We start from the raw sequence: 21,252 nt of genomic DNA, 5'->3' as shown, positions 1-21,252 counted from the left end.
CTTTGGCACTATGGGACATAATATTTATGAACAGTGCCCTATGACTGTACTTTACAAGAGATGGCACAAAAAAGCACAACACATTATAAAGTCACGGGCTACCTACATATGATAAGTTAAAACATGATTTGTACTATTTACAAGATTTTTTCTCTGTACAGAAGATCTTTTACGAACACAAAAGCAACCTTCCCTAAACCAGTTACTGAATGTAAGAGGAATTATGCATATTTTGACTGACTCAGTGTGAATCTTCAATAATGAAGCAATGACTCTGAAGCAAATTACACACTACCATAACATTACTTTCTTTGTCGGTTAACTTTTATGCTCTCCTTCTTAATATCAGCTGTGTCATCTGACAGTACAAAAAACTAAAATATTTTTCATCAATTACACAGCCAATTTTCATTCACATTCAGCTAACATACCTGACATACCATCATAGTTTAAAAAAAAAAATACAGGGTCATTGCTGCAGCCTTAATTAGAGTGAAGCTCACCCTTCTATGTTATGATTTCACTCCTAGGAGAATAATAATGCTTTCAAGTAATCTAATTACCTTAACTCAGATTAAAGTAACTTAGAAAATAGAACCTATTACGGCCATGAAATTAAGGAATGGGCTCTTGCAGCAATTTAAATACCTTCAACATTTTTTGCAGGCTTATATGCACTATTTTTGACAATCATCTTTATAAGGTTCATGCACTGGACGACGAATCTTTCAAAGACAACTCCTTCACCAACTTCTGTGAAAACATAGCTGACAGCAAATTCTAGCGACCTTTGGATCAGTGGAATGAAGTGGTACGGATGATAATCCAAAAAATCCAAAAGCTGTAATTGGGAGAGAGAAAAAAAAACATACAGAAACTCAAGAATTCATAATTTTTCAGAACAAGCTGTGGGGGAAAGAAAATATGTATAAAATCATTTCATTTTTAAATGATGATGCTTAATCACACTCAGAAAGGTACATATAATATAAAATCTTTACAAAACTTAATACCGAATAAAATTACAGTACTAAAACAACCCATCAAATGTTCATCTGCCCTAATATTCTTTTTTTTTTTTTTATTCAAAGTCTTTATTAAGCCTTGCAATACTGAGAAGTATTTGTAATAATTTAAACTGTTAGCTAAATTTAATCTGCCGTCAGATAATTTACCTATGTAAGAAAACCACATCGTCTCTGGTGTAAGAAAGGGTTGAGGAAGAGATACACAGAAGAAGATGCAATTCTATATATATGCTGACATGTAGTATTACTTTAAAAATATAATATAATTTTCACAAAAAGGCAAAAAAATAATTATACTACTAACATGATTTCTGTATTTTTATTTTCTCATTTTAATTCTGGTCAGGACCTTTCAACAGAAAGAAATTATGACTTATAAACCTAACAATTATCAACTTTCAACTTTTATTAATTCAGAAGTACATTTCACATCTCTAATCAGGGGAAAAGTAGGTACAAGAACTCTGCTTCACAAATAAGTTTTAGAATTGTGTGCATCTCTGGTTCTAAGGTTTCTATAGGTTTCCATTTTCTAGCTGCTGCTTTTTTGCATTTGATAAAACAGTGCACACATCATACAGCCCTCATGCATTACTCATTCCTTCAAATTTCACTTTTAGATGAAAAAATTAGTAGTGAATGTTACTATATCTGCCTATCTCTTTTATACAGAGCTATTACCTATTTCTAACCAAGAAAAATGATTTCAGAAGGCAGCCAGATTGATTCTTCTCACTTTACTATGAATAAAGCACACCTTGAACACCTTGATATTATTCTTTGACTCTGCAGGAGAACAGCATACAACATGAATACTTGGAAAATGTGAAACATGATCAGTACTGGGAAATGAGATGGTACAGTCTGAAATTACATCACCTGGCTAGCCACCTCTTCTGACTTAACCTAAGAAAACCCTAAAGTTCAAAAGGACACACAATACCTCCTTTGACAGATCTCTGAAGAATTGACTGGAGAGACAGGATTAACCTAAGAAAAGCAAACTTAAAAATGTCGCCCTGAAACCGCAATATGAAAAATGAAACCTGATCTTTGGACACAATCTGCAAACCTTGACATGATTTTGAATAATTATGCTGTTTAATTTGGAGTTTTAAATGTTGTTAGATGGTTACTAAACCCATAACATACAACCTGTCCCTTCCACTTTCAGCCTTAGATGCATTTAGGCACCACTCGTGTTAGAACTCTTACATCTTGGACACTCAATCTCAAATGGGAAATAGTAATGCCCCCTTCGCCGAAGATAACACTAAGGTTTGCTGGAGAAAAAAAAAAGGCCAAGAAAGGCTGTCAATCTTCCTCTGTGGCATTAGTACTCAGAACACAGATCTACAGAATGTAAACTGAGGTAGGCAAGTGCTCGAATACAGCAGTATGTATATGTGTCAAGTTGAGTAGCACCCTTGCCACCTTCAAGGCAAACATAGATAACTGGATGAGCATCAAATTCTTCCCCTTTGAGACAAGAAGGAACTTTTGAATATATTTTTAAGATAAGCTTGTAATGAGCTGCAGCCTCACTGCTAATGTAAAACAAAAGCAGAATAATGTTCAGGAGGAGTGAGATTGAAGGAAAGGCAGGAACTGAGCAATTTACTGTTGCAATGAATGAAAATTGCAAAACCAAAAAAAAAAAACACAAAGGAAACTGTCAAAATGGTTATGAATCACAAACCCAAATAATAAGGGTCATGTGCCACATTAATAATATGATGCTATAGAGGTCACTCAAGAGGACACTCCTTGATTGGCTGGCTGCTGACACAAGGGTGAGGTTAACAACTTTGAAAGACACAAATTTATTCCCCTATAACACAGCAACGGTTCTGTGCATTAGTAACCTTTACTAGTACAACCTAAAAAATAAAACAGCTTGATATACTGTCCTTTTCGTTCTCTGACTTCCTGTTTATTTCTATGGAACAATGGGATGGGATGTTTGAGACAACACAGACTGTTAACGGCAGTCAGGTACACAGACACTCAACTTACATGTACTGGTGGAGGTATACCCTTGAATTTAAAAATCTTTACCATTTAGAGGAAATGGATTTGGGCAACTGGCAGCTTGACTCACCTTATCAATGAACACCATAAAAATTTATTGTTGAAACAACACATGTATCCTTTTCACCAACATTGTTAAGCCCGTCCTTCTGTTTATCTGTAATGATTCCACTAGGAAAAAATGCACTTTTAGTTGACTTAAACCGAAAATGGAATAGTAACATGGCACTGTACAGCCTTACTTAACTTACTTTTGAACCTACAAATCTTAGTTTATGAACTGTTGGTTGCAGTTTTAATACATATTCTTCACAGAGCTATTCAAACGTTAGTACATCCAAAAACCATAACCGCTCACTGTTTAATCAGATCAACACATCATTCAAAAGGTTGAAATAAACCTTTTATTTCACATGTATATCCACCTCACTACAGAAATACTGCAACTGACAGAATTAGTCAATATGAAATGGATTTTGATTACATTAACCAATAAGAATGTCACCTCTGATGTTATCCTTAAAAGTCTTGAGATACAAAACTTTCCATGCTGGGATGAAAAAACTAAAATTTGACATGTGCATTTATGACTTTTTTCCAAACTGAAGGCTTTTCTTAACATCAGAAATACTATCTAGATACATTAGTGAAAAACAGGGATCCCATAGTGTAAAAATTTGCATTCTATGAAAGGAATGTAGCTCAGCTACATAAGCTGCTGGAGTTCCTAAGGAGAAGACAGACTACGCTAGTTGTACTTCTTTCGACTTTTCCTGGTTAGGGGTTGCCACAGTGGAACTCCGGTCCGCTAATGACTGGCAGCAGATTTTTACAGTGCCGAGGTGCCAGCTCGACACCCAACCTTCAACGAAGGCACGCCCTATGCATGTTTTTCAAACGCCACTCGACTGTGGGGAGGACATGCAGACTCCACACAGAAGGCGCGGAATTGAACGTGAGAACCTCTTGCTGTGAGGCGACAATGCTACCGCTACACCACCAATGCTAGTATGCAACCAAAAAGGCATCTGTAAGGTATTCAAAGAAAAAGAACCAGCATATAAACAAATACTGACACTCATCCACCAGCTACTTCAGCTAAAAAGAACCAGCATATAAACAAATACTGACACTCATCCACCAGCTACTTCAGCTAATTCTACTGATCCCAATTTGACCAATCTGAAGAAAAACACTCCAGAAGCTGTGACTCCTGTAGTCCCACCCATTTCTACTCTCAACTATGAAATACATTCTAAGTTACCTCACTATAGGATTTCAAACACTTTCCCCAATACAGATGTTTCTCTCAAAGCAGTTCTGAAGTACATAGAAGGTAAGGCACACCACCAGCTTGTTTTTGGGGACAGTTTCACCCATCTTTTGTCATGACAGTAGCCCCTGTAACTGCAAAATTGCTACCCATCACCCTTAACATCTGTCTTATTATTGGGATTATCCCTATACTCTTAAGTATGCAGCAACTGACTACATGCTCTGCCCCACTGAACTCAGTAACTTCAGTCTCATTTCTAACATAAATCCTATAAAAGTCCACATATCCTATAAAAGTTTTTTTTTCAAACAGAAATTTTATTCATTTTGCTTTATAGACATATCACAAAACAATTGCAGTTTAAAAATGCACATTAATACAGAAGAGAATATACAATTATTAACTATATACAATATGTACAACAGTGCTGCTTAGGGATAATGCAACCCCTGAAGATAAGTTTAGTAAAAAAAAAAAAAAAAGGGGGGAAGAACATATGGGGGGAGGGTAGGTACTGTAACTACACAGAATGTATTAGCCTTCATTAAGACACAGATATGGGATAGGATAAAAAAAAAGTTATACTTACCTTAAACCACCAATGAGGGGAATATGGGAAACAAAAAGGTGTTAAAGGAAAAAAAAGAAACATAAAACGGAAGAGCTTTTAGTAGTAATGTACCAACCCAAAATATCAGCAGTTAGTTGTCAGCCAAAAGCTCAAATATGACATTCCAGAATTTCTGGAAATAGGTGCGTTTATACGCTTTTGTGAAGTAATGTATTTGACAGCCATATTCCTAAACCCTCTCCAAGACATCTTAGAGCAATCTAGCCAGTGTTTGGAGAAGTAGAATTTAACTAATAAGCAAAGTATTACGATATGAAATCTTAATTTTGATAATTTAAGATTAATGTGTAATAATGCCATCTCCCACAAAAGGGTTGATTTGTGGTAGCCCATCTTGTTAAGTCTCACCTTGAGAGTGCACCAAATACTGTGAGAGTAACGGCAAAACCATATTATATGTAGAATATCAGCCTGGGGGTAGGAGCAGCAGGGGCATGCAGGAGATACATTTGGGTTAAATTTATTTAAATGTGTGGGAGTGTAGTATAGGTTATTGCTAATTATAAATTGTGTATAGTAAGCTTTCTTTTCAAACGGGGAGAATAGAAGGGTGGATTTAATGGCTGATATCTTTTGTTCTAATAATATAGTTGATCCCAGTATTCCGAATATTCCATCTTATCTTGAATTGTATTTATGAAGTTATATGACAGGGACAACATAGTCTTCTTACTTGCTAAGATCTGTAGTAATTTAGATACCCGGTTGAAGTCAGAGTCAGCAACAGTGAGATCGTGAAATAAGGATGCAATACTTTCTCTAATTTGCCACAGAATTATAATGTATTTTTTAGATAAATTTAAGGCAACTCGTAATTCTAGGGGTGAGGAAGCTGTATGCTTATGTATATCCCAGAGTGTGTAATCTTTTATTAGAGGATAATCTACAAGGTTAATCATGTTATTATTCAGTTTGATATTGGGATTTAAGTGGATGGGTTGGAATAGAAGGAGAGCTTTTTCTAGTTTCAGGGACAATCTCTTGGAAAGATTTGATTTTACCCTTTAAAATGTGGTGCAACTTTAACTTCCTAAGAGTCAGTGGGTCTAAGAAGGGGAGAGCTTTGGGATTCAGACCGTTTTCCAGAGCATGTTTATACCACATTTTTACCCAAAAGGGAGTCCACATTTGGTTGAGCGAATGGTAGTTGACAACTGTAATTAATCTGTTGGCATGCAGGATTCTATAGTAGAGTTGAAGGTCTGGCATGCCAAGACTGCTCTTAGATTTTAGGAAAATAAGTCTTTGGTATGACACCCTTACCAACTTTGGATGCCAGATCAATTTTGCAAGAGCTTTGTGGATTTTATTAAAGAATGTGTTGGGAATGGAGGACAGAGATGCATAAAAGTGATAGAGAAGCTTTCGGAAGATGTTCATTTTAATGACAGACGTTTTACATTGTAAAGGTAGTTTCATTTGTTGCCATCTGGACAAATCCTGGGAAAGTATTTACCATATTTTGGATATGTTGGAATGTAATGTAGAATCCTATAAAAAGATTTAATTTTTCATCTCTTTTACGAATTGCAAATTGATGCTGCTCTGATACAAGAAACTCATGCGATCACATAACAATGGCAGAACATTAAGCAGAAATGGATTCAATAAGTCATTGTAGATGACAATTTTACATACTTGGTATTGCAATCCTTTTTAAGAAATCAAATTTACTTAAGGTTGGAGTTTCAGGTTTTGACTGAGATAGCAGATAGTGTTACATTAGTCTGCAATTACATAGTCTGGACAAGCCTGTTATTCTTATTTACGTTTACAGCCATTGTCATACTAAACTGGACATGTATTACTCCCAAACTGCTAAGTTAAAAAAAAAAAAAACACATCTTTCCACGGGTGACTAGAATGCAGTATTAAGTGAGCACTTAGCTAACATATCCTCTGCCATGACTCATAATACTATCACTTACAGAGCTGTAGAAGAACTCATAAGGTTTTAAATTTAATTGAACAATCCAAATATTTAAGCCCTATCAGACAGTTTTTCTTGTCCAGATATAAATCCTGGTTAACGTTAGATTTTTTGGGAGGGCTTCCAAAATGGCTGCACAATAATCAACCAGTTGATTAGAGGTCTCCCATTGTGAACATTTAAATTTCAACAAAATAGCCATCAAATCAGTTTGGGTAAAATTCAGTTACTGGCCAGTAATTACACTGTCCAGATAAAGTTAGAGAAAATCAATCAAAAAAAGAAAAGGGTAACAATGTCTTGGAATAATCTTGCAGCAGTTCAGCAAAAAGCAGTTTGAGTTTTAGCTTTGATACAGGAAATGGCTTCCAGTAATTTAGAAGAAAAATAAATCAAAGGCAGTAACAGGTCTTTAAAATAAGCGAACCAGTGAAAGAATACATAAAGTTAAATAACAAAAGGCTGGAAAAAGTAGACGCAGCTTAAACTGTGTATTTAAATTAACTGCTAAGACTGCAAACATCAAAGGCTCAAATGAAAAGAAAAAGGCTAGCTCAGTATGAGGCTTCTCAAGAACAGCCGTTAAAAAGTTAGAAGCCAGAAAACATGGAGAAAACCTGAGATTTTCTGCTGTATCAGAGAAACTGGAATGAAAAGATGCATTCATTTTACGAAAGTAGATGTAAGCAAGATGGACTGGTGTTCCACAGCAGGGTTTGATAACTGAAAGGGTACATCCTGTGTACGCATCAAATTTGGCATTCAGAAAGAATACAAGACCTGTAAGTAGCAATGATGCAGTCATATTAAGTAGAAAGAGCTGCTCCTCATTAACAAATGGGGACACCAGAGTATTTGTGGAAAATGATTATTCACTGTACCCCAGGCAGAAAAAAAGCAAGTTTTGTAGGAGCCTCTGTATTGCCCTCTTCCTCGGCCACGCCTGTTTTTTCCTCTTTGAAACTTGTCAGTGTCCGGAAAGGACCAATTCTTAGAAGGCCAATTCCTGCTGAACCTTGGTGGCTGAACCTGGAGGAAATCCTTGACTGTTTGCACTGATTTAGCCTTTTCCTCAATTGATTTCAACACATCCTGAGCATTAGCACCAAATAGCTTGTGTTTTTCCAGAGGTGCATCTAGAAGCTTTACTTTAACATGATCTGGCAATGCCTGTTCTTTCAACCATGCATGTCTACGTATGACTGCCCCTGTCATAGCTGCCCTACATGAAGCTTCCAATGCATCATAACCACACTGAAGAAAATGATTGCTAACCTGCTGAGTGTTATGGACCAAATCCTGCAAGGCCTTTCTGTCTAAAGGCTCAGGAGAGGCTAACTTTTCTGCAAATCATCCATCAAGAAATCCTGATACTGAAACATATGAAAAAGGCAATTAAGGGCTCTCATGGCAAGAGTGGTTGAGGTATAAACCTTTTTGCCCCACCTCTCCAGTGACCTAGCTTCCCTGTCTGAGGGCAAAGGATTTTTGGCCGTGGATGTGGCCACCCCTTTGGGCCCCTGAGAAATTGTTTCTAGATCAACAGAATGGGCCTTAAAGAAATGCTTGTGAGTTTCAGGAACCCAGTAGTATCTGTCTGGCTTGACAGGAGCAGGGGGGAGAGAGTCAGGTGAAGTACTCGAATCTGAGTACACATCATCCAGTACATCTAACACTGGGGGGATAGCTAAAGGCCTGTGTTGGGGAAGCTTAAGGAAGGTACGAAGCTGCTTCCTGGAGTCAGAGAATTCCTGACCTTGCCACTGAAAATACTCTCTCATGGAGTGGAGAATTTCCCCAAAAGAAATATCCTCAGGAGGAGAGGCAGAAGGAATAGATTCCTCCGCATCAGAATCCTCATAGGCCTGGAAGGATTCTTCCTGGGTATCTGAGTGATCAGAGTCACCAGAAGCTTCATCTGAAGACAGGGTGTCTGTGTGCTCAACCCTGGGCCTTTTGTCAGAAGGAGGTTGAGAACCTCTCTCTGGATGGGCCTGGGAGCCTCGGATTAAGGAAATCAAATCTGCAGCTAAGGTCATGATTTGTTTATCAGTAGTGGGCTGAGGCAAAGCTTTAGGAGGGTGAGACTTAGCCTGGCTGGCAGTCTTAGCACGTGTGTAGGCCTTGATAGACACAGACATAGGGGGCCTAGCTGCCCCACGTGCTGGAGTCACCTTGTCCACCGGTATGGTCTCAGGTAAATCTTGATCTTCAGATTCTGGAGGAAAATCAACAACCGGCACCGGCACAGGGTCCGGGGCCGGAGTGATCGGTAAAGCGGTGTCGTCGGTCCGGATCGGCGGAACAACCGCCTCAGAAGAGACCGATGCACTCGCTGTAGTTTTTGGCGTGGTGTCAGTGGAAGTCGCGGGCCGAGGATGTCGGTCCCGGTCTTTCCGTTTTTTGGAAATATGTGGTGTCGGTTGTTCCGACGGCATGTTATAAGAGTATTTATCGCCAAAAAAGTCTTCGGCAAACTCTCCCCGGCGCTTATTGAAGCAAGCACAGGCAGCACAGGCCGAGACGTCATGGTCTGGGCCAAGGCAGGGGAGGCAGTAAGAATGGAAGTCCTTATGAGGTATTTGTTTACCACAAGACAAACAGTTATTAACTTTTTCATTTTTTTCTGACATCGGCTGAGGCAAGAAAAGGTTCCCCAACGGGGTACTTAGCTTTTTGATGACTTCGGATAAGTAAAACACAGGAGCTGACCGACTGGCACTTGCGAACTGCTTCTGCTTCGGGCACCGCGCGGCAAGAAAGACTGAGGAAGATGGCGTCGGCTGATGCTTTTATACCCCAGCCGCTCTGACGTCGGGGAGGAGGCGACATAATCCGGCCGACCGAGGGCTGCCTGAGGCAGGACAACCCATATGTAAGGACTGCAGTTGCATTCTTGAAGGACATCTATTTATGACCATGGTATACCTCAATTACAGTGTATGACAAGCATTCTACACTTCACTATATTCTTATCTTGTTCAATTTCATTTTTCTATTACCTTTATTTAAATATAAACGCATTTAGTTATCTACTAATGTATTGTCGAATTGCCTGAGTGACTGACTGATCATGCTGCAGCGTCTGTATCACTGTGTTGAAATGTGCAGCAAACTACAGAAAAATGAAAGTTATGCTCTTACCATAATGATGGAACTGTGTTGTTTTTCTCTGTCTGGTTTAACTTGCAGGTTACTGGATCAGACTCTGATCCAAGAGTAGACATTTCTTCAAAATTTCAGTTCACCAGGCTCTGCCTTCCCAACCCACAAGCCCTCACTCCCAAGAATGTCTCAGATTGAGTTTGCCCCTCTCTGTCTAACAAGACACCAACGTAATCGAAGAGAAACTAAAGACCACACAAAACAGGACAAAACTTCTTCCACTTGATCATCCTATGGTGAAGGGACTTGACATACAGGCTGGGGCAGGAGGGAGGGAAGGTTGAACCAGACAGAGAAAGACAACACAGATCCATCATTATGGTAACTACATAACCTTCATATCTGATGTCTTTTCTGACTGGGTCCAACATGCAGGACAGAGTCACCAACCAAGTAATATCCCTGGGATATTCTAAGTAAGGATACTCTGCAATATGGTGGAAGCAAATAAACTCCAGAACCGACACTGAATATCCAGCTTTGTAGTGAGCCACAAATATATGAGGATCTACACAAGCAGTACCACAGCACACCACTAAAGTCGCTCTGGAGAAAAAAAGCTTTCAAAGTAGCTTTACATCTGGTGGAATGACTTTCTAGTTTGCAATGCAAGGTCTTACTTTTCAAAGTATACACAAAGGCAATACAGTCTGACAGCCACTTGGACAGCATAACTTTAGAAACAGATAAACCCAGTCTAGACTTTGAAAAGGAAATGAACAACTGGTCAGACTTCATGAAAGACTTGTTCCTTTCAAAATAAAATCTCAATTGTCTGCGTACATCCAGACAAAGTAAGAAGTATTCACCCTTGCTGGCAAAACTGGGAAAAATACTGGAACGTGAACTGACTGGTTCATATTATTTTTCAGAAACCACGTTTGGAATAAAATAAGGGTTTATGTGAAGAGACCCTATCTTTATTAGGGTTGCCACCTTTCGTTGTGGCTAAAACCAGAGTATGGTCACACCCCTTGCATTACATGTAACCTTGCCCATTCCCACCCAAGTTCTGCCCATTTTGTGACATCACCATGACATTGGCTGACTGGGAACGCTCTCTTTTTCCATTCCTGATGCCTGCTTTCAGCCGATTTTCTATGCTTTTCTTTAAAGAAGCATAGTAAATGAGCTGATTTAAACTCTGATCGTCTCTTTCCTTTTTTGAAGCAGAATATCAGAGTTTGTACAGTGTTTTCCAGACTACCAGTGAATCTATTTGATTTCCGGATAGTCCGGAAAAAAATGGAGGGGTGGCAACCCTAATCTTTATAGAAAACCAAACAATGGGGGAATAGCAGAAAACGCCTGTAATTCAAGACACATGCCTGCCAGAATCAGCCACCAGGAACAATGACTTCAAATCGAAGGTAGTAGAAGTACTAAATAAACTATGAATTACTACAGCACTCGACTTTCCTCACTTGTCAAGAGGAAAACAGCTCTTAGTACTTTAATAAGCACACCTATCCAGACATGTCCATGGGTCAGCTCACAGTGTTTTCTCCTGTCCACCTGATGAATCCGGGCATCTTGGGGCAATGTAGCAATTGCTTCATGTACACTGACAACCCTCTCCTCCTACCACCCAACACTACAACCTGTGAGAGATGCACTTATACAGCCAAACTGGAAGCCAAGCTCTCTCCAGCCAAGACTGGACTAAACAGTCAAGAGGAGAAGGTTAACACCTGCAACACACCACACAACTCATAGTCCTTCAAAATCCACACTACCAAAAGCCACACACAGAAACACAAAGCACACACCCACATTCACGAAGGCTCTCAATAAAAATCTGCCCAAGCAACAGAGACCTCCCAAGCTGAAACACAGAACCACCACCCCCAACACTACCCAAATGACACATAGCCCACAAAAGCTGTGTGCCATTCAACCTCAGCCCATAGGCAAAACAGAGTACCTAACACACTAGTCATAGGTGACTCTGTAGTCAGGCACACTGACATACCACTCACCAGGCTAAACAAGGAGAAAGCTACTGTCAGCTGCTTGTCAGGTGCCAGGATCTGCCACATAACGCACGCACTCAGGTCACTCCACAACAAGTACAAATACGACTCTGTCATTGTCCATGTTGGTGTGAATGACCAGAGACATACCTCCCTGGACTACATGAAAAGAGACATGGAGGAGCTCTCGTATCCTGTAGTCCCGGCAAGTATGACCCTAGTCCTGAGTAGCATCCTGACATCACCCAGAATGATACCACAGTACAAGGACAAAATGACTGATTAACAATTGGCTAAGCTTCTGGTGTCATTCTAAGGGGATCCAGTATCTGTCTGCCTGGGACAACATGGTTGGCAGACCATGATACTTTGCCAGAAATGGCCTGCGCCTGTCGCTCCTGGGATTCCGGATACTGGCTAAGGCTCATTGCCACCCCTATAGTGCCTTTTTTAGGCAAGGTTCAAATGTTAAATTCACCACTGTAACATGTATAAGCAAGCAAACTCTGAGGGTAATGCTACTCAATGCTAGAAGTCTAAACCTCAAAATGTACTCACTCGAGGCACTCCTTAAAAATGGAGAACATCGACATCTGTGCAGTGACAGAGACCTGGTTCAAGGCTCCAGAGAGCACCACTGCATTATCAGGCTATAATTCATACCACACCTTTTGGCCACCTAACCTGGACCGAAACACTAAAGGCAGAGGTGTGTCCATATTCATTAAGGATATCCACACTTCCAGGTTAGTTGCTCAACATAATGCATCCAAAATTATCGAAGTGCAACTAACACTGGACAAGACTGCAATCCAGGTTGCAGCTTGTTACAGATCCCTCACCATGCCCCAGGATTCCCACTCTTCATTACTTAAGATACTGGAAAATATTAAGGTACAACCCCAATACCTTAATTATGGGCTACCCCACCATCAACTGGTAAAACTACTCATGTACCAACTCATTTGCTCAATGTTTTCTGGACTTCATAAATTCCAACGCCTTGGATCAGCTTGTCCACACCTCCACCAGAGGCAGCAATATCCTGAACCTGGTCATTGCCAATATGGGTAACCGGTGTTCCACGCCAGAGGTCAACTCCTCGCTGGTCAGATCCGACCACACGCCAATACCCCTAGACATCCATATTCTACACCCACCCCCATTAAGGAAACAACCCTCAAATAACTACTCCAAAGTCAACTTCATGCTTCTTAAGACAGAAGTGGCAAACTTTACGATACCCATGCAGATGGAAATGCAGGTACGACTGCTGAATCTTATACAAATGCACTGTATATGCACATACATGAGTGCATGGATCATGCCATGCCCAAGAGAACCACGATGCTATCCTCCAAAAAAAGGAAGCCAATCTGGTGGTCCCCTGCCATAAACAAACTCTACAACAGAAAGAAGAAGCTGTTGCAAAAAAAAAAAAAAAGGTAAAATCCCAAGATTGGAGGAACTCCTTGGTTAGCCTCAGCAAGAAGCTGGGATTCCTCATAAAATCCTCCAAAGCCAGTTATGAAAATAAAATTGCCACCGATTCCAAAATTAACCACAAAGCATTCTACAGCTATGTCAAGAATCTCAATGGCAACACTCAGATCAGCTCTGACCTACAGCACAATGGTACTAAATATACAGAACAAACAGATACTGCCAACATCCTGGCAGATAGGTTCAGTGCTAACTTAACCCCCCCCCTCACTCGCCAAATGGCCCATCTTAATACCGGAAGAATGCAAAGCCCCTGTAATCACGGATGAACAAGTAAAAATCCCACTCTCCAAAGCCAAGAGCATAGCATCCATGAGATCAGACAACATCCCAGGCAGCGTACTGCATGAACTACAGAACGAACTGGCACCCCACCTAAGTATCATGTTCAATCATAGCCTCACCTCAGGCTATGTGCCTACTGAATGGCACACAGCAACGGTTATCCCACTCCACAAAGTGGGTGTCACCACGGACACTGGAAACTACCACCCCATTAGCCTAATGAGCCTGGTCTGCAAGGCCATGGAACGTATCATCTTGGAGCTTATAAACAAAGACATAGGTAACCTCCAAACCCTGGACCCCACTCAGTTTAGGTTTGTAAAAGGTAGATCATGTCTACTACACCTGACTGACTTCTTTGAAGCAGTCACTAGAGCCGTAGATGAGGGCAAGGTAGTGCACACAGCCTATCTTGACCTCGCCAAGGCTTTCGATGCCATCCCCCACTCTGGAATTATAGATAAACTCACTAAACTGGGCATAAATCCCTATGTCACAAGATGGGTGTCCAACTGGCTCACTGACAGAACCTACACAGTAAAAGTAGCCAACACAAAGTCTGACTTCAGACCAGTGACGAGTGTTGTACCGGTTCAAGTTCAGTCCTGGGTCCTCTCCTGTTCGGCACCTACTTCTCTGAAGTGCAGGCCGACACAGAAGGTCTTTGGCTAACAAAATTCGCACATGACTGCAAACTGGGAGCCATAACAGAATCGCCTTATGATATAGACATTCTACAAATGGGCCTCACCAAGACAGATGCTTTGTGTCAAAGTCATGGCCTTAAGCTCAATGCCAGTAAGTGCACTGTCATCCCCTTTGGGAAAAATTCTGTACCCATGAACTTGAACTACCACATAGGCGGTAGCTTGTCAACACACAGGTGGTAGCTTGTCAACACAAACTTGTCATCACAATAAACAAAACATGCTGGAGGGATAGGTTCCTGACCCAGAGACTCCCCAGACTCTGGAATAGATTGTCCATACATGTCAAGCCGAGTGCCTCTTTGTCCCTCTTCAAAAGGAACCTTGACGATTGGATGGGAGAAAGGAAATTCACCCCGGGGATCACGTCAGTCGCCCTGCTACACAGGGGTCCAGGGAAGTAAATAGTGTGGGAAGAAATAGCCAGGGAATTGCTATGGCTAGGCTTGTATAGGCCTTAGGGCTGATAGCCTAGTACCAACCTATGAAACACTGAAAGTGTGATAAGAGACCTCGGGACACAGGTGGACAGTAGTCTCTCCTTTGATAACCACATCACCACAGTAGTCAGGAAATCCTTCTATGTGGCACACCTCATCACAAAAGAGTTCTCCTCTAGAAAAAAGGAGGTCATTGTTCCTCTCTACTCATCCCTCATCAGACCCATTATACAGTACAATGCCCCGTTTGGCCTGTATCTCACAAGACATCTACAACAATTGAAAACGCCACAGAAATACCTCACTAAGAGGATTACCAGCCTCACACAGATGCCATATGCAGACCATCTCAAAAAACTCCAGCTCTACTCAGTTGCATATCGTCTATTCAGAGGCAATCTCTGCCTAACATACAAAGCTATGTCAAACCCAGAGCTGTTGGACATGCTACACTTAAAGAAATCCCAATATCTCCAAACCACATGCTCCAGGGACCTAAACCGTGTCACCACAATAAACAGAACATGTTGGAGGGATAGACTCCTGTCCCAGAGACTTCCTATACCCTGGAACAAACTACCCATTCATGTCAAGCAAAGCTCCTCATTGGCCTCCTTTAAGAAAAATCTTGACGACTAGATGGGAAATAGAAAATTCACCCCTGGAGATCACTTCTGTGGCACTGCTTGACAGGGGCACAGGAAAATAATTTTCCTGGGTGGCGAAAGGCAGGGAACATTTTTGGCTAGGCTTATATAGACCCCAGGGCCGATAGCCTAATACCTACCTATGAACCGATAAGGATCAAAAGGAGGGCCTGCAAGGGCCTGCAACACAAAAGGTAAATCCCAAGAAGGTACTGGGTCCCAAATGGGAGTGCGCAATAGAAAAGTGCTTTGGAGATTTCCAAGGCAGTCAAATGTATGTTATCCCTGCCAAAACAAAATGAGAAATGGCTGCCACTTGCACCTTAATCATAGAATAACAGGAGACTGCATTGAACAAATCTACAAAAAATCTAGGACTACCTCCAAGGAAGTTGAAAAAGGGTCCAAGTCCCAAGAATCAGCCCAAATAGCAAAACATTCCCACTTACTAACACACACCTTCCTAGCAGACATTCTCTGAGAAGAGCATATGTACAAAACTATCTGAACACATGTGATTTCTAGTCATCAAGGGAAGTGGAGAAACTAAGTGGAAGTGTCTGAAGGTCGGGCAGGTCCAGGCCTGCTGGATGGGAAATGAGATCCAGAATGGAATTCAACAACCATGGCAAGTATTCTCAGAAGAGGACCCAGGAATTGGAACCACACCTGCTGGGACCAAAAGGGAGCAATGAAAATCACAGTCACTCTGGAATGGCCTGCCTTCTGAAGGAACTTAATTATTAGGGGATCTGGTAGTTATGCTTATGGGAGACCCAAGGATGAAGTATACAGAGAGAGTCTCTGGGTGGCTGTTCCTGAGGGGGATCTAAGGTGTAATAGTTGCTACATTTAGTGTTGGAGGGGGAAGTAAATAGGTCACAACACAGAGTGCCCCACAGCTGAAAAATACCAGTGGCTACCCTTAGATTTAGAAACCACTTGTAAGGAAGAATAATGTTCCTATTTTAAACTGTCCACCAGAATGCTGGACTATCCCAGGATGTGTACTGGAATTAGAAACCACCGAGAGGAAAATCACCCACTGTCAAATCCTTATGGACTCTTGACCCACTGGGGCAAAGATTAGGCCCCCCCATTTGTTCAGGTAACAAGCAACATATGCAAGTCCATCTAGACTGAAAACACACCATTGGGGAGAGCCTCCTGGAAAGCCTGCAGTGCAAGGCGGACAGCCCTCATCTCCAAGACAATGATTTGAAGGTTGGCTCTGAGGAAGACCAAGTCCCTTGAACTATCCTCCCTTTGAAATGTCCTCCTCCCAAGAAGGGTGGCATCCATAGTGACTGCAACCAGTGGAGAAGAACAAACAGTCGCTCACTGGTCAGAGATGGAAACTCCAACCATCAAGTTTACCAGACTATGACAAATCGTTATCAGCTTTATGGAGTAATCCAGTGGATATGTCTAACAGGACCACTGCACCACATGGGTCTACTGCAGAGCTCTGTTATGGTACCTTGCTATGGGGACCAGCCTGATGGAGGCTGCCATGTGACCCAAAAGTTTTAGAAGAGCATGCGCTGGTGTTTTTTTTTTAAGCAAGCACAGAGACTGCCTGAGAACAAAAAAATGGCTACTCTGAAGTTGGAAGTTTGGCAAGTTGGGATATGGTACCCAAGCGGCAGCCTATAAATTCCAGTGTCTGAATAGGATGTATACTTGATTTCTAATGATTGATGGTGATCCACAGGAACCAAAAAGCTGGAGTATGGTACCTCTGGCCATGATTAGAGATGCTCTCGTAGGGGACATGAGGAGCCAAATTGTTCAGGTAAGGGAAGACATGAAACCCCTGCAGCTGAGGCCAGGCTGCTACAACTGCCATACACTTGGTGAACACACAGGAGGCAGTGGTGAGATAAAATGGCAATGTCCTGAACTGTTAATGACTGCCTCCCAGCTGGATCTTTATATGATAGTAGGCATACTTGAGGTCTATCGAACACATCCAGTTGTCCTTCCTCAGCAGAGGTAGAATGGACTGAATGGTGACCATGGGAATTTGGTCTATTTTACAAAAGGGATTCAGTTTGCTGAAATCCATGATTGTCCTGAAGTCCTTATTCTTTTCTGGTACCAGAATGAACCTTGAGTAGACCCTGGATCCTCACTGGTCTGGTGAGTCCAGCCAGATGACACAATTTGCCAGCAGCTTCTGAATTTATATGGCTGTCTGCTTTCTCTGACATGACGGAACGTCCGGGACACATTTGTAACTAAAACATGAAATTTCTAAAAATTGAATAAAACAGCCTCTGAAAAAGACTCAACACCCATGTGTTCAAGGTGATGGCCTCTCAAGCTTCTGGGTATACAGTCAAGCGACCCCCCCCCCAACTGTTTCCAGAGCAGGATAGTCAGGCAATTCTTCAGGATTGCTGAAAGTGCTTTCTGGAGAGTGCTCTATGGAAGGCCTGGTTCTGCAGTCCTCCCCTGCCACAAAGGCAGCATTCATCAGTGTTACCCCCCTGCTGAAGACAGAACCCTCAGAAGGAGAGTCCTGGAAAGACTGCTGTAACCTTCTAAAGAGGAGACATTTGCCTCCCTTCTGATTTCGTGAAAAGGTCCTCTGTGGGGTAGAAAAACACACTCTAATGGCAGACAGAATCTTTCAGTCTTGCTCACGCCTAGTCAAAGTGTTTTTAATCTTAGACCCAAAGAGTGAGGAACTATCCAAGTGGGCACTGATAAACAGCACCTTGCAGCAGTCCACAAAGTTTCACAACCTCATCCAAGTGTGGTGTCATATGGCAATGCCAGTGCCCACAGCTTGTGGCATTGCTTTAGTCGTATTAGAAATAAGCCACACAAACACTGGCAATAGACTACAGATTACCCTACTGATTCTCCAGAGTTTTCTAGGCCTCTGGAGACCGCTATGTCTTGATATTCCTTGACACTTCTCACACTGCATTGCATTGAAATCTTGTCAAGTGAGAAAGATAGTCAAGAGCCCTCACAGTGAATGTAGATGAGGCATAACAGCACTTCTACAAATGGTCTAATGCACGAGATTCTCTATTTGAGAGATGGACCGAGGAACTCTACTCTGAAATGTCTTTTACTGGCAGTGGCCACCACAATGCCATCCACAACCAGACGCTTAACTCCAGTGAGGCTAAACCTTGGGTGGGGTGAGAATTTTATCCGGCTTCTTGGGAATCAGTTCACCATATTGGGCTCCTTCCACTCCCTTCAAGACACCAGATCAATAAGTGCAACATGAGTGGGGACCACCCAGGACATAGACAGACCCACTCCCAAAGGCCTTCCAAAAAATGACTCATCTGGAGAAGGGGTTTAGATCGTCCAGTCCCCGTGCTGACAAAGAAGCTCTAAAAGTTCACCTATTGAGAAATCATGTGGAGACTTCTGGACCCAATCATTCCTTGAGGTCAATATTTTCCACGAGGGACTCCTCAGCAGATTCAGGGTGCTTCCTTTTACTCCACATGATTGAAGACACACCTGGCTCTGAAACAGCCAGGGTCTAGGAGACCAAGGTTGGCGTCAGAGCCCAAATCATTCATGCTGTCATATCTAACTCTATGGAAGAGAACACAGCCGGGCCCAATGACCTTGGATCTAAGGAGGCTGAGGGAGGAGACCAACGTGACAGAGCTGACATTCTGTGGAGGGAACCCAGAGCCAAAGGAAGAGGCTTAACTGCATCTGCACTTAGAAGAAGGAACTCATCAGCTGTTCCTGATCTGATGCTTTTAGACTGCTCACCGACCTCGATGACCAAGCAGACAAAGCCATTGAAGTGCGCTTGGAGATTTGCTTACGTGGCAAGGAATCGGTTGTTCAGGGCCAAACCGGAGATCCCACACTCATGGCAGAGAAGGGGAAGACTCCAGTGAGAACTTCAGAGGGATGGAAGGTTAGAAAGGGGAAGCCAATCACTCTAAAGGAGCCTGTTCCTTTGACCAAAAAGGGGCTGGGGATACTGACAGCTGGAAATGGAGCCTTGCCAAATGCAGGCACTGAAGACAATCAACTCTGAGGAGTTGAAGCAGATGCCCGTGCTGAGGCTGTGGGGGGGAAACCTGAAAATCTTACTACTTTCGGGTCCAACAATCTAGAAGGAGGTCCAAGAGCCAATGAAGAGGCAGACCGCTTACAAACCTCTATCAATTTTGGGGTTCTTCGAAGAGTGCTTATGACCCCACCCCAAATTATCTTTAGGTGAAGGAGCAAAAGACGCGAGGGCACCCGCCGAAAGGAGGTCCATAAGGACCAGCTTGGGTCTTCTCTCATTTATGGCCTGAGATCAAAATCCCTCACAAATGGAACAAGGAGGCTCCAGGTGGGTCACCCTCAGGCAATAAATGCACCAAACATGTGCACCTTGTTAGGGGAGTTTGTGCCAACACACCACATAGTTCTTGAATACTTCTGGATCCATAGCTGTAAAGCAAGTGACAAGCACTAAAACCAGCCTCTAAGACACAAGAAAAATCGCTCACTAAACTCTGACCTTACACTATCAAGTACAACAATTGGAGAAGAAAGAGGAAAACACTCTAGTGGCAGGCAATTCACCTGACACACACACACACACAAGGATCAAAAATAACAGCTAACCTAATATCTGTACCTACTACAGTAAAACAAAAAGTGTGATAAGAATCTTAGGGACACAGGTGGACAGTGGTCTCACCTTCGATAACCACATCGCCACAACAGTCAGGAAACCATTCTATGTGGCACATCTCATCACTAAGAGCTTTTCATCCAGAAAAAAGGAGGTCATTGTCCCACTGCACTCATCCCTCATGAGACCTATTATAGAATACAAGCCCCGTTTGGTATGTACTTCTCAAGACATCTGCAATAACTGGAAAGGCCGCAGAAATGCCTCACTAAAAGAATCACAGGCCTAAAGCAGATGCCCTACGCTGACCGCCTTAAAAAACTCCAGCTATACTCTGTCGCATATCGTCTACTGAGAGGCGATCTCTGCTTAACATACAAGGCCATGTCAAACCGTGAGCTGTTGGACATTCTACACTTAAAGAAATCCCAATCCCTCAGAGCCACACGCTCCAAGGATCTAAACCTTGTCATCACAATAAACAAATCCTTAGGTTTGGTGGGACAGAATCACCTCCTTCCCTCCAGAAATGGAAAGCAGGCTATGGCCACTCACTCCTAGTCCCCCAACACCTACAGGCACCCAAGTTGCTATATGAACCCAGGTCACCAGGGAAGTATTTAGGGATTCATCTCTCTATGCCACATAACTAGCACAATTGTATTCTAATGCACTAATTATTTTTGTAATTCAGTAAAGTAAATTCTACTTATTTTAAAGCAGCTTAATATGCCTGGTTACATGTAGCAAAATACAGCCACTACTACCAAAAATGCTCTCTCTATACAAAATAGTAGGCATGAAAGCAGTCTGCTTACCAGCTACCATCAATCAGGACCTTTGCAGTGGATTACAATGGAATTTCTACCTTAGGACCATCTCTCAGCACATCCAGCATATCCTTTTGCTCCCGTGTTGTCTCCTACTGGTAGTTGCTATGGAGTCCCTCATTAGGACTCATGTGCACCCACAGCCCCCATATAACTCAGTTTAGACCCCCTCAATTGAAACAGAG

At 42.1% G+C, this 21,252-nt stretch overlaps 1 protein-coding gene across 1 annotated transcript in view; it reads right to left on the bottom strand.

Annotated features, from left to right (window-relative positions):
* The window catches only part of IPO11 (importin 11), a gene marked incomplete in the record, with an annotated part of 3,749,854 nt that overhangs the window by 2,961,610 nt on the left and 766,992 nt on the right, over nucleotides 1-21,252 (bottom strand). The window contains 1 exon segment of the mRNA XM_044063824.1: nucleotides 649-841. Coding sequence (XP_043919759.1) covers nucleotides 649-841 — 193 coding nt within the window.

The sequence above is a fragment of the Protopterus annectens genome, chromosome 2.part2 (assembly GCF_019279795.1).
Source record: "Protopterus annectens isolate FY-2018-M chromosome 2.part2, PAN1.0, whole genome shotgun sequence".
In the NCBI taxonomy this organism is placed as follows: domain Eukaryota; kingdom Metazoa; phylum Chordata; order Ceratodontiformes; family Protopteridae; genus Protopterus; species Protopterus annectens.
This window is presented reverse-complemented; position numbering and strand designations above follow the sequence as displayed.